The following is a 13,356-nucleotide window of genomic DNA, read 5'->3' as shown; positions in this document are numbered from 1 at the left end:
CAGACACGAGATCTCAAAAGCTCTTCTAATGGCCCAGTCCGCAGCAGAGAGCACTCAGGAAAAGAAACTTATTACAAGCCAGCGATAACATGTGCTTGACCGTAAAATGGGAGCGCTTGTTTCCGAAGAAGAAGAAAAGAAAAAAAAAAAAGCTGTTGCTGAACTTTCTTATGTCTGTGCGCATTTAATCTGACAGGCAGTGAGGGAAAGTTAAACAAAACAGCACTGTTTTGTGACATGACTTAAACCAACCTCAGCTCATCATGCACACACACACGCGCGCACTCACACGTGACTGCGAACACGCAAATACACACGCTGCCATCCCTACACAGGGGCTGCAGGGTGGTGTTGCCATAGGAACGGGGAAAGGTAATGGCCGTGTTCTTGAGCTGCTGCCGCAGGGGGTTGGGGGCAAAAGAGGGCTGCGCGTGTGAGGAGGGGTGAAACCGAGTCAGACTTACGGACTAATGATACGAGCTTTGACTTTGACTAAATCTGCCATCTTTCTGTCACCATCTGCTGACTTACAGTGTTGACGACTCCAGCGAGTGCTAATGGGGAAATTAATAAAGTTCCAACAGATAGTGAAGACATGCCATTTGTTTTTAATGCGTTCGGCAGAGCATCCGGCTAATGTGGTTAATGCTGCCTTGATGCAAAGAGAGCTGTGGGGTGTCTTTACACGTGGCCCTCTCATACCATCCCCGGGGTTTTAATAAATGATCCCTAACGCCACGAGATAGCCCTTTATCCATCATCGATGTCCACTTCTGTGTGAATGGTCATGAGTGTGATTAAATATTACTGAGAAATTCAAATAATTCAGTCATACCTCTGCAGCCTAAAGATTTTTTAAGTGAGAGAAAGCTACTGGGTCTCATTCATATTTGATATAGCACCTATGTATATGTGTTAGTAATAACCTAGTCGTGCTCATGCTGAGGACATCGTGACCTCACATGACCTCACTGTCCTTAAAGGCAGGGCTTGCCACACAGGCTTGAAATCGTGATTACTGGAAGCACGTTGTCGGAGACAATATTACCTGTGAGTGTAAAACGAACTGTTCTGCATTGCACGTGCTAAATGTGTAAATTGAAGACATTATCTTGCAGTTAGCGCAAATACAGTAAAGACGAGTGATCGGTGATCAATATTGAGTGCGGCCCACAATTTCTTCGCGGTGCTGATAATTTGATTTGAATATTCTGTCACTGTGAAACGTTCTGTTCTTTTCTGGTGGATTCACAACACTTTTCTGTCTTTTCTATAAAAAAAAAGAAAAATATCTTCCAAAGTAGACGCGTAGGCGCCCCTGGATAGCAGTATGACAATTTATCTTTAGGCCATTCTGCCAATTAAACATAGTTTATTAGTGTTCTCATCTCTCACAGAGCTGGCCATCACCTGCTGCTGTAGCTGTTCCTATATCTACCCCCTTTCCTGCCTCCCTCCCTCCTTCCTCCTCCTCCTCCTATTCACCGCTTGATGCTTCCCTTTGTGTCACTTTGCCCACACGATGACAGGGGGCTTTTAAAAATAGAGACGATCCACCCAGATTACAGCGTTTTAATTACAGAGCTGGAGATGCAGTGGGGGTGTAGAGGCCCCTTTCCACTGACAGCGAGTGGGGTGGGAAGGAGAGTTGGAAGGCAGAGTGGTACAGTGAATGTAAACTGTGTGCTAATTAGCGTCGTCTGCCATAGTGACGTTCTCAGGCTGTAGCCGTCTAATAAACACACGCCGTTGGCTGTGTTGTGTTCTCAGAGTGCTATAAATGCACACGAATGGCAAAATCATAGCTTTTCAAATATAAATATTAATGTTCTAAGATCAATTTAAAATAAGGTCACTGTTACACATGGCTCCCTCAACCTCTGAATAGAAACAGAATTTAAGAGATACCAAAGCACGAGTTACACTTTTATTTAGATATATCTGTGTCTTTCTCAGTCATCCAGGGAATGGTATATCCAAGAAAACTGGACTTGTAGGGTTTCTTGAAGACGCTTCACCACCCATCCAAGCAGCTTTTTCAATTCTTTCATTCACTATTACACAGGACGAGATGTTACAATCCCTTGTGCCAACATCCAAGGCAAAACAAATTTAGAATCCCTGTCCAACTGAAAGCCAACCAGCAGGCCAGCAGTCAGCTACCAAGAAGCAACCAACAAGAAGACACCAGCTAACTAACCTAGCCAACAGCAATAGGCAGTATGTGGCACATCGGTTCTTAAAAAATCTAAATTTAAAGAAATAAAGGTGTGGAGTTGAGGTTTAAATAGGCGTTTAAATGTGTTCCATCCTTCCAGATCCAAAACAATCAATTTGTAAATTGTGGAGATGGAGAAGCGGCAAGAAATACTGAAGCAGAAACATGCTACTAACAAGAGGACCAATCACAGCTCTGCATCGCTGCGGCTCGTACTCGCTCACCCATCCAGATAACTGAATTCAGGTGTTCCAGCCACAGGTGTGTAAACTATATTTATCCACGAAACCAGATGAAACTAAACAGCTGGTTACACTCCAAGCATGCTTTAAAGACATAAAGGTTTGCATGACCTGTAATTTTCTACTTTTAAACTCTACACAAACTAGACAAAACAGAAGTCATTGTAATTGGCCCTAAACATCACAGAGATTCATTATTTAATTACCTGGTTTATTTGGATGGCATTACCCTGGCCTCCAGTACTACTGTGAAAAACCTGCGTGCTATGTTTGACCAGGATATGTCCTTTAATTCTCACATAAAGCAGGTGACCAGGACTGCTTTTTTTCACCTTCGTAATATCGTCAAAATTATCAACATCCTTTCTCAGAGTGATGGGGAAAAACTAGTTCATGCATTTGTTTCTTCCAGGCTGCATTATTGTAACTCATTACTGTGTGGCTGTCCAAATAGCTCTTTAAAAAGCCTCCAATTGATTCAAAACGCTGCAGCAAGAGCACTGACAGGAATTAGCAAGACAGATCTTATTACTCAAGGTTTAGCTTCACTTCATTGACTCCCTTTAAAATCTAGAAGTGAATTTAAAATAACTCCTCCTTACATACAAGGCCCACAAAGGTGTAAAACTCCACCATATCTGAAAGACCTCATAGAACCATATTGTCCCAACAGATCACTATGATCTTAAAGTTCAGGTCTACTTGTGGTTCCTAGAATTTCTAAAAGCAGAATGGGAGATAGAGCCTTCACCTATCAGGCTCCTCTCCTATGGAACCTGCTCCCAGTTTGGGTTCGGGAGGCAGACACCATCTCTACTTGTAAAGTCAGGCCTAAGGCTTACCTTTTTGACAAAGTTTATAGTTGCTGGACTTAACCATCCCTTAGTTATGCTGCTATAGGCCTGGGGTGCTGCTGAGGGACAACACACACAAGGACATGTCCTCTACTCTCTCTTCTCTAGCACCAAGCTCCTGTCCTCTAATCTCTTATAATTTGTTTTCTATTACTAACCACTGCATCTCCCTGCGCCTCCCCTCCCCCTCCATCTTCTTGTGAGGGTCTCTCGCCTGGAGTGCTGCGGAGTTCCATAAACTATGGAGGCTGTCGTGGCCTCATAAACCGGCCCAGTCTTCATGGCCTCCTGCAGTTGTCCACTCCTACCTGGACGAACAATTCTCCAATCTGCCCATGTTCCTCTTACACTCTCAAACATAAGATCATCAGCTATATCTTGTATTATTAGATTCCACGTGTTTCCTTCAGCTCGATATATGTATCTATGACAGAAGTTTGTCAATGTTCCTGATCTTCTCTGCTTCTACCCGGCTGGCATTCGGCCGATGGGTCCTTCCATATGAGCTGGGTTCTGCTCAAGGTTTTTCCTTGCCAGCGCCGTTAGGCTTGCTCTGGAGGTTTCAGGTCGTTTTTTTGTAAAGTGTCTTGAGAAAATTTGTATTGTTATTGACGCTATATAAATAAAATTGAATTGTGTTGATCAAGCACCTAGCCATGCAGACAGCTTCTACAGACATTGTGAAAGAATGGGTCGCTCTCAGGAACTCAGTGAATTCCAGCATGGTACTGTCATAGGATGCCACCTGTGGAATGTCCTCACAACTAAACGTCCCACTGTCAACTGTACTATAACAAAGTGGAAGTAACAGCAACGACAGCAACAGTCACAAATTGTGTGCGCTTCAAAGTCTTCAACTTTCTGCAGTCAATGGCTACACACCTCCAAACTTCATGTTGCCTTCAGATTAGAACAAGCAGCTGAATCTGAGCCAAACATCACCAAGTGCAATGCAAAATGCACCACTGGACTCTAGAGCAGTAGAGACGTTCTCTGGAGTGACGAATCACCTTCTCCATCTGGTAATCTGATGGACCAGTCTGGGTTTGGTTGTTTGCCAGGAGAACATTACTTGTCTGACTGCATTGTGGTATAGACGGGGAATTATGGTGTGGGGTTGTTTTTCAGGAGCTGGCCTTGGCCCTTTAGTTCCAGCGAAAGGAACTCTGAATGCTTCAGCATACCAAGAGATGTTGGACAAGTCCATGTTCCTAACTCTTTTCTGAATGGCCCCTTCCGATTCCAACATGACTGAGCACCAGTGCACAAAGCAAGTGAGTGAGTTTGGTGTGGAAGAACTTGACTGACCTGCACAGAGTAATGACCTCAACCTGATAGAACACCTTTGGGATGAATTAGGGCAAAGACTGTGAACCAGGCCTTCTCGTCTAACATCAGTGTCTGACCTTACAAATGTGCTTCAGGAAGAATGGTCAAAAGTTCCTATAAACACACCCCTAAACATTGTGGAAAGCCTTCTCAGAAGAACCAAAGCTGTTATAGCTGCAAACATTGGGCCAATGTCATATTAAACCCTATGGATTAAGAATGGGATGTCACTTAAATTCAGAAAATGCCTACAAGTGCTTCAGTTCCGTAGTTACACTTTACATTTTAGTGCTGGAAAAAATACTCAATAAAGTATCATGAATCGTAGTATGCAGACTTAGCTCACTCATCTTTTCAGTGCATATGGAAGGTACTGTTCCACCATTGACTGGTGCCAGATGGAAATTAGTTGACAGACAGTCTAACAGCGGGAAAAATAGTTCATTGGTGTAATCTTATGCTTAAATCTTCTTTCAGTGTCAGTACTCGCCTTCTGGTTGTCTCAACAGTCATGGCTGATAACCTGCTTTTAAACACCTGAGTAGGAGGGTTGTATGTTGAGTGTGTTATGGTATAGTTAGTGCTGTTTGCTAATGTTTAGTGCATAATGAGTTAATAAATAGCAAAACTTTCCATGGACTTGACCTCCATTTCAAACCCCTGCTGGTCAACCTGACGTGGTGAAAATGCTTCAGTGTCACACCACAAAACAGAAATATATACCAAGGCATTGGAAAAACATTTGAGTATACGCTACCAGTCATTCTCACGGAATTGAATGAGAACGTGTGTTCAAATTTTAACTGGTAAGCTGGGAAAAAGCCATGGTGTTTTAAACTCACAGTTTGATTGACCTCTGTAATCTCTTATGTCATCACTTTCCTTGACTTATACATTATACAAATGAAGAATACAGCCATACTTCATCCAGAGTATCAATATCTGCAATTCCTAATTTAAATGTAATTTGTAGATATTGTTTCTGGATGATCAGTGTCACTGAAAACTAATTACATCCAATTAGAATCAAAGTTGTAAAACATTTTTCTAACAAAAGTCCAGAGAGGGTAGATGCTTTTTATAGTCACTGCAGAGTTTCACTTCTTTGAATTCCCAGCTGCTCTGCGTTTGGTTTCCAAAGTGAGCTTAATTACACAAACAGCCTGTGCTGCATACTGTAGGTCAATATAATGATCACGGAAGGATGAGAGCGCGCGTGTGTTTTGTTAGATGCGTGTACGTGTTGTGTGGGTGAGTGTCTGTGCATATGTGTGCGCAGACTGTTTCTTGTTGTTTTTTTTTGGCACCTTGGCAACTTGCTACCGTGTGCCTCTGTACTCGAGCAAACAGGTTCTAGTCACACGCTGAGCGTCCTGTAAATAATCTCGGCTAAATCTCGCTGGCATGGAGTGGACAGAAGATGTTTATCCGCATTTTCACCCGTATGATCCACATGCTTTTCAGACGTTTCCTGTGAGTGTGTTATACATTTAGTCGTCTTTTTTGTGTAAGTATTTATGAACTGGAGCTCTTAACAACCTGCTGCTTTTTGTGTCGTAGGTGCCACTGAGCTCAAGTTTCACATCCTCATACAATCATTTCTGGTGATGATTTTAGTCGTGTTTGCATTTGAGGAAATAACGCTTCGATTTTTTATTCCCTCCCTGCTGCGGAGCGGAGCTTCACTGGCTGTATCGATGGATACTCCATTTTATTCACAGCCAGTCTGCCTTCAGGCACAGATCCTCATTACAGTCTCGTCTCTCCTCCCCAGTCTCCTCAGCACACCACAATCCTGCAGCAACTCCCAGTAACTGTGATGCCTCCCAGCTCCACTGCTACCATTAAGCCCAGTGGCCACGTCAAGGAGGGTACGGCAAACTGTCAACACACACAAACCGAATCTCAGGATTGCATACTTATAGCTGCTCATGCCTGTCTGTCACATTAGCAGCCTGCTAGCAAGGACTCAGATCTATTATTTATGGCCTATTCTTGAGCTAGGACAATTGTATAAATTGTGTTCATGAGTTTGCATGTGAGTGTTAAACTCATGTTCAGCTGCTGCTGCTGCGGGCTCGTTTAAAACTTCTCCATGCATTCTCCATTTATAGGAAACAAATAGAGTAACCGATATTAAAGTCAGAGCTGTGTCCCAAATATGTCAAAGAAATCTGGATTTTTTTGAGGGAATAGTTATAATGGCTGCCAGAGTCCTGTCTCTGTAAGCTGCGCAAATAATCAGATTTTTTTTTCTAGTGTGATAACTTGAAAGCTTGTTAAAAGTTCAGAGAGTGTCACAGTGAAATCTGTCATGTAATTAGGCGATTTGTTGCAAAATCACATGTTGCTGAGGCCCAAATCGTGGCTTGTCACTGACGGGAAAGGGATCTTGTGGAAAATGTTTACAGCAGGTTTTCTTGTAATGGATCCGTCTCTTGCTGATGTAGGAAGTGCATTTTTATATTTTTCAGTTTTATTTTGTGCACTCTAAGAAAAAAAGGGCCTTACCATACACAGCATTTCTCCAGGGTGTAAACTATACAATTAGCCCCACTAATTGGAGACAGTAATGTGAGACAGCAACCATTGTTGTTTTGCCATGGTGGTGGAAGACATCAATTTGTCATCTGAAGAGTGGACAGAACCTTAAAGTAAAGGTAGGTAAAAATATTGACAAAAAGAACTGGGTGATATATTTAAAAAAAAAAAAACAACAAAAAAAAAAACTCACAACTGTTGGTTCTTCACAGCCGGACAAATGCACACAGCCAAGTGTCTTTGCATGAATAGCCCTTAGACTTACATTAGCTGATATTATTGCTCCATTATTTATATATAAAAAAACGAAACTATCAGTTTGTCATGTTACAGAATGTTGCATCATTGTGCTAGCAAATAACCAATGGTGCAAGCAATAAATAATTTAACAGAATGACAAAAATGCTTCACAATGAGCTCTCAAGTGACAGCAAATAGACTTTCCTAAGTCCTTAGCCTGGTAAAATAAATAAATAAATAAATAAAATAAAAAGCCTATTCATATTTCCGGGAAGGAGTTAAATAATTTAGGGAGGTGAGTCATTACTGAACAAATATTGAGCGACAAGGAGGTGAGAAAACTGAGCTTGGCACCACTAACAATGACCACCTCAGCGCGACACAATGTGGGTTAATCACTTAGCCGCCGCAAAGGCAAGAGGACAGAACAGCAGGCAGGTAGAATAGACGAGGCAATCAGACGGTCCTCAGATGGTGATTAATAAGTGCATGTGTGTGCAACAGATCTTGTGGAGCTGATGATGATCCAGAACGCTCAGATGCACCAGGTCATCATGAACAACATGACCATGTCGGCTCTCGGGTCGTTTGGATATCCCGGCCCTTCGCCAGGTCCCGAGGTAGGTCACGGAAAAAGGGTCGAGGTGAAATATGGGAGATAAAAGAGCTAAAAGAGAGGTACTGAACAATGAACAATGAAACATCAAACCTATTCTAAAATTAAATGATGAGCCCGTAAATGAGCAAAATATGTCCTCTTTACTATCCCATTACTTTAGTTAATAACAAAGAAAATGGGATAAGACATGAAATTACCCTTTTTATAAGACAATAAAAAATAAGTAACAGGGATAAAATAACATTTCTGCAGTCACCAAGTTGTTTGACACCCTGAGCTTTTTTTGTCCTCCTCTATCTCAGGCTCCCAGAGCTCAGGTTATGATCCCAGAGAACGAGCCGGACCCGCAAGTGTACCACCACTATTACCAGCCTGCCTTGTACCTGCCCCACCCCGCGTGGCTCCAGCCCCAGGCCACAGCGGACCGCCGGGGAGACTCCACCTCTTCCCCGCCGCAACACAGAGACAGGTGATCAGATCAGAGCTGCCCCGGGTCCATCACACTACACACGGCAACTCATTACTCGCGACGCAGAGAATTAACTCACGGAATGATTAATCAAATCGAAGGCGCATTCATCACGCTCAAAATGAAAGGCTTAAGTGATCACATTTATTTGCTTTGAGCCTTTTGTATAAAATCATCACCTGCCGCCAGACAAAGAAGTTTTTATAACGGGCACCGAAATTTAATTTAGACAGACAGCAAATATGAGATTTCAGTGGGAAGGAACCCGCTGTGTGAGAAGGCTTCAACCAGTATAATGAGAATCATCCCAATAAAAGAGATGCAGCTTTGGAAATGGTTGCTAATTACTGCAGGGTTTGCAGAGCTATATTTAAAGGAATCTTTGTGTTTGTGTATCACCGCAGCAAGCGAGAGTAACAGAGATTAAGCAAAATTAGCTAGAAACTTCAATTCAGGACTTTGCTGTAGAAACTGTGCATGCCTCTAATTTCCAGGCTCAGTGTACGCAGTATGTGTACGCTCTCTTACCAATCTATCACCCTAACGTAATTACATTTTTACTGTGACAACCGGCCATCGGACAATAGATGCATGTGTAGAAAGTTTGATGGTCTGAGGTTAAAACTTCTTTTAAGGAACCGCATATATTTACAATGCAGTCACAACACCACCTCCACTGTCAGTGCATTGTCACCAGAACCTATTTTTATGAGCCACTGATTTAAGGACAGTCGGGGGAGTACGGATGCTTCGTGTCTACCGAGCTGTGCTCGGAGAGCCTGCTCTCACCTTTTGTCAACAGTGTTAGAGAAGCACGAGAAGGTGCAGAAAAAGAGTTGCACTGCAACCAAGCACAAATTTGTGCCTAAGAGTTTTTATTCTCTGCCCGCAAAATGATCCCCGTTAAGAAAAGTATTAAAAGTATTTCAAATCTCTGCAGCGGGCGCGGTAATAACGTTTAGTGCGTCGACCATCTTTTCATTAAATCCATGAATCAAATGTGACACTGAACTGTGAGTCTTGTTTGATTCTTTGATTCTCAAACTTCTGAACACCATCCACATTGACAAACTCATCCACTGACGCATACTTATGTGTGTTCAGGCCTGCCGTCCCTGCCCCTTGCCCACCGAACGCCAACGTCGCGCCTGCCGCAGGTAAAACGACTACACAGCAACACCCAGCCAACAGCCAATTAACACAGTGTGCTCGTGATGTCATAGGGGCCCTCGCAACAGGGTGACAAAGAGGTGACAACAGCAAGCATCAGAGTAATTGTGATGAGATTGCCACTGATTGGGGGCTCTGCTTGTGATTATGGTGCTGTTGATTGGGAATGGTTGAGGAGGATGAGTTAATCAGATGCTTTAGATCTGTGTAATGTCTTTTGTTCTTTTTATAGAGAGCAACGGTGCCTCCGAGGCAGAAGAAGCAGAGAAGAGGAGTGGATGAATGTTGGAGCAGTCCCCAAACAACTTTTGTAATCGTTACCAGTAAACTATTTATATATATTTCACTTTAATTTTATGGTAGATGAAAACAATGCAGGAATAATGAAACAAGCAACAAAAAAAAGATACATGTATCTTTTATTTCTCCATTTAGTCTGTTACATTACCCACATTGTCCAGTAGGGGGCAGCAGCTCTTGTTGATGATGCACTGACAAGGTCGTGACGAGTATTCACAGTGGTTTCACATGCTACACCACACATTCCACTTGTAGGGAACATCGCAAAAAGGACACCACACGTAAGATTTACTGCTGTGCCCCATGTTTGACCTTGTCGGGTTATGTTTGAAGACATTTAAATACTTTTAAATCATTTGAGTATTTTGCATGTTAATTAAACAAGAAAAACAGGAGTTTCCTCACCGGCTCACGCTCAAATGAGTGGAAAGGTACTGAGTCGATGTACAGCACAACCCAATTGTTGGGGTTTATACTACCATATTTTTTTTTAGATAAGTAGCCAAATACGACGAGCACCGAGCAGCTGAGACAGGCGAGACACAGGAGAGAATTTCAGTGTCACATTATTAGGTTTGTCAGCGACAAAATTCCCACACTTCCTGGCGTCTACTGAAAATAGTTTCAGGGTTTGGAGGTTCATTCGGAGTTTAACAAGTGGATTGTACAGTGACAGTGAGCACAGTATTCCAGCAGCAGCGTGGGAGGGTAATTTTAAACATAGGGAGCGAAGGCAGCACACCCAAATCTCTGATAAAACACTAGGATTAAAAGCTCAAATGGGAAGAACGTGCCGATACGGCTGTCTCTCCGCTGTCTCCAGGGTGATGCCAGTGTTTACACAGCTATTAATATCAAAGAACCACACGCTGCCTATCACAGGGAGGCAGGTGAGAGTGATGAGAGAGCGGGTGGGGACAATGAATCAAAAGGGGTTAAAGAGACAAATATAGCCGGTGGAGGAATTCAATTCCACCAGAGAAGAGCAGCTAATCGCAGAAGTAATAACTGATAAATTAGATTGAGCAAGCTGTAGATGGGGAGAGCGAACAGGGACGAGGTGGCGCAGTGCATCAGTTTCAGCTCTGAGCGTTGACGGGAGAACGATGCGTTCTGTGTTGAGGACAAATCCAGGAGTGCGCCATGAAAGATAAATGAAGATGTGAAGTGGTGGAGTGGAGTTGGTGGAGTAGGGTGGAGGACACTGTGACAGTGTGCCTATCCAAACTACGGCTGACAGATAGCTAGCTATATATGTCAACTGTCCAGTGACGGACTGCTAAGTCTAAAATGCTTTATTTGTATATTGAGGTTTTCACTAGTTTTTCGATGTCAGCGTGCTTCCTTTTCATCACAGTGCGTGAGCTAACACCTCTTATTTATTTATATCCCCCCTGTTTTTTCTCTCCACAAGCTGCCTGCTTTAAATCCTTTTAAACAATGTATGTCAGGTTTTCACCAATTGGGTTCATCATCTACTTTGGCTCAAACCAGAACCAAATCATGTTCATGTTGCATTTGAGACAGACACCAGGAGAAATGTTCAGCTTTTATTTGTAAAAATAATAAATATCTACGAAAATATTTCAGTGCACACGTTTTAAATTCATTTACACAAACTTATGCATTCGTAAGTGTGACAGCTTCAGTTCCTCTATCAGATATGAACACGAGCTGCCACTCAACCACAAAGGCAGACCAGTTAATATACTGTTAAGAGTGGGTTATTAGTTTTCTTTTGATTAGAGGTGTCAGTGTACACACACGCGCGCGCGCACACACAAGGACACACATATTCGTGCAGCGCAGTGTGTGATTGCGCCAGAGCATTCTGTCCTCTCCACGCAGATCAGAGTCTGGCAGGAGCTTCTGGAGTCCTGGAGACTGACCAAGTCCGAGGCATGTTCCCCGACCCCTCACCCCTCCGTTTCCCCTCTGACTCTTCCTCCCCTCTTTCTATCCTTTATTCCACTTTCCACCCGGCTTCGCTTTGCACATTATTTTCTGCCTGTCACCGCATGTTGCAGATCCTCTATTTATCTCACCAGAACACATTTATTCTACCTCACGATGATATTTCCTCTTTTCAATGCAATAAAAAAAGAAAAGGGAAATGGTCGTGCACCTGCGGGGTCAGCGCACGGAAGGATTACCCAGCTGAGAACACACAGTGTGTCTCAGTCGCAATGCAAATACCTTCACGGGACCATTTCTAACACCACAACCACCAAATGCCACCAATGACAAAGCGTGACATTTAGAGTGCTAAAATTCTACATTATGTAGGGTTTATGGTGAATCTCACAACAAATAGACCTATATACATCTTGTCACAATGTTTCCTGGCACACTCTGCTCATTGACTAGTCTTTCCCATCTGTCATCCTTCTCATCTCCCCCTAACACCCCCTCTGCTTCACCCTCTCTGAGCCTCCTGGGACATGGAGCGACCGAGGATTTTGGGTACGAACTCCATGAGGTTCGGTTTGACCGGCGGGAGGTCTCTTGTGATCTCGTCCACGCTCCTTTTGCCGGGACAGACTCCGTCCGGAGTGGGAAATGGCTGCAGGTCCTGCTCGGTGTGCGGGGCCCCGCGTCCGAGCCTGACGCCCAGCTCTGCGGGTGTGAAGATGGGCAAGGGGAGGGTGTTTCTCTTTGGCAGGAGCTGGTGCTCCCTCACCCCTCTTTCCACCGTGCCCACCCTGAATACCCCGGAGGGGCAGGTCTGGATTAGGGAGCGGGCCTGCCACTGCCGAGACAGAGTTTCCCTTCGGGAGTCATCGTTCATGTTCATGGTCTGTCTGTGGGTATCAGAGAAAAGTAAAAGTTAGAAACTACGGGAATGCTCATTGTGATTTACCTTTTTAATTTAGTCTTTAATTTCCTTCCATCATGACAGTATTTTAAAGAATTGCAATGTAGATAAGTGGATAGAAAAACACATTTTTATGAAGGATTTTAAATCACAACCGGGATGAAATTGGAACCATTTCTTTCAGTGGTGACTCATGTCGCATTAAAGAGAGCAGCGGTTGGTCTCACCTGTCCTGAGGTTGAGTCTTGAGACTAACGCTGTGCCAGTCAGCACTGTAGCTCTCCCTCTGAGCTTTATTCTCCTCCCGCACGCTACATGTCAGCTCAGCTCCCACCACCATGCCGCTACGCTTCTCCAGCACGGTACAGACTGGCATCATCTCTGCTGTGGGAGGATCTGTCTCAGATATATGTCGCCTCCTGCGGGTCTTGTTGATCAGTCCTGTGGTCTTGTGTCTGAAGGTGAGGATGTTTGTCCGGGGAATCAGTGATGCTGCGGCTGGCGGGAGGGTTCCAGTGTCTCGGTCTCTCTTTGTGCAGTCTATGCCAGTGGTCTTTCG

General features: G+C 43.7%; 2 protein-coding genes across 2 annotated transcripts in view; one reads left to right on the top strand and one right to left on the bottom strand.

Moving 5' to 3' along the window:
* LOC124997323 (proline-rich protein 29-like) overlaps positions 1–11,780 on the top strand; it is a 26,447-nt gene extending 14,667 nt beyond the window's left edge. Inside the window, exons 3-7 of the mRNA XM_047570936.1 lie at positions 6,418–6,514; positions 7,929–8,044; positions 8,346–8,512; positions 9,617–9,669; positions 9,915–11,780. Coding sequence (XP_047426892.1) covers positions 6,463–6,514; positions 7,929–8,044; positions 8,346–8,512; positions 9,617–9,669; positions 9,915–9,964 — 438 coding nt within the window. The 5' untranslated portion in view covers positions 6,418–6,462 and the 3' untranslated portion in view covers positions 9,965–11,780. The remainder of the gene's footprint in view (positions 1–6,417; positions 6,515–7,928; positions 8,045–8,345; positions 8,513–9,616; positions 9,670–9,914) is intronic.
* On the bottom strand, positions 11,520–13,356 carry LOC124997322 (titin-cap (telethonin)). The gene is made up of 2 exons (XM_047570935.1): positions 13,025–13,356; positions 11,520–12,783 (listed from the first exon to the last, which is right to left on the bottom strand). The coding sequence occupies exons 1-2, from the start codon at positions 13,174–13,176 to the stop codon at positions 12,399–12,401; spliced, it is 537 nt and encodes a 178-aa protein (XP_047426891.1). The 5' UTR covers positions 13,177–13,356; the 3' UTR covers positions 11,520–12,398.

The sequence above is a fragment of the Mugil cephalus genome, chromosome 20, assembly GCF_022458985.1.
Source record: "Mugil cephalus isolate CIBA_MC_2020 chromosome 20, CIBA_Mcephalus_1.1, whole genome shotgun sequence".
Classification (NCBI taxonomy): Eukaryota; Metazoa; Chordata; class Actinopteri; order Mugiliformes; family Mugilidae; genus Mugil; species Mugil cephalus.
This window is presented reverse-complemented; position numbering and strand designations above follow the sequence as displayed.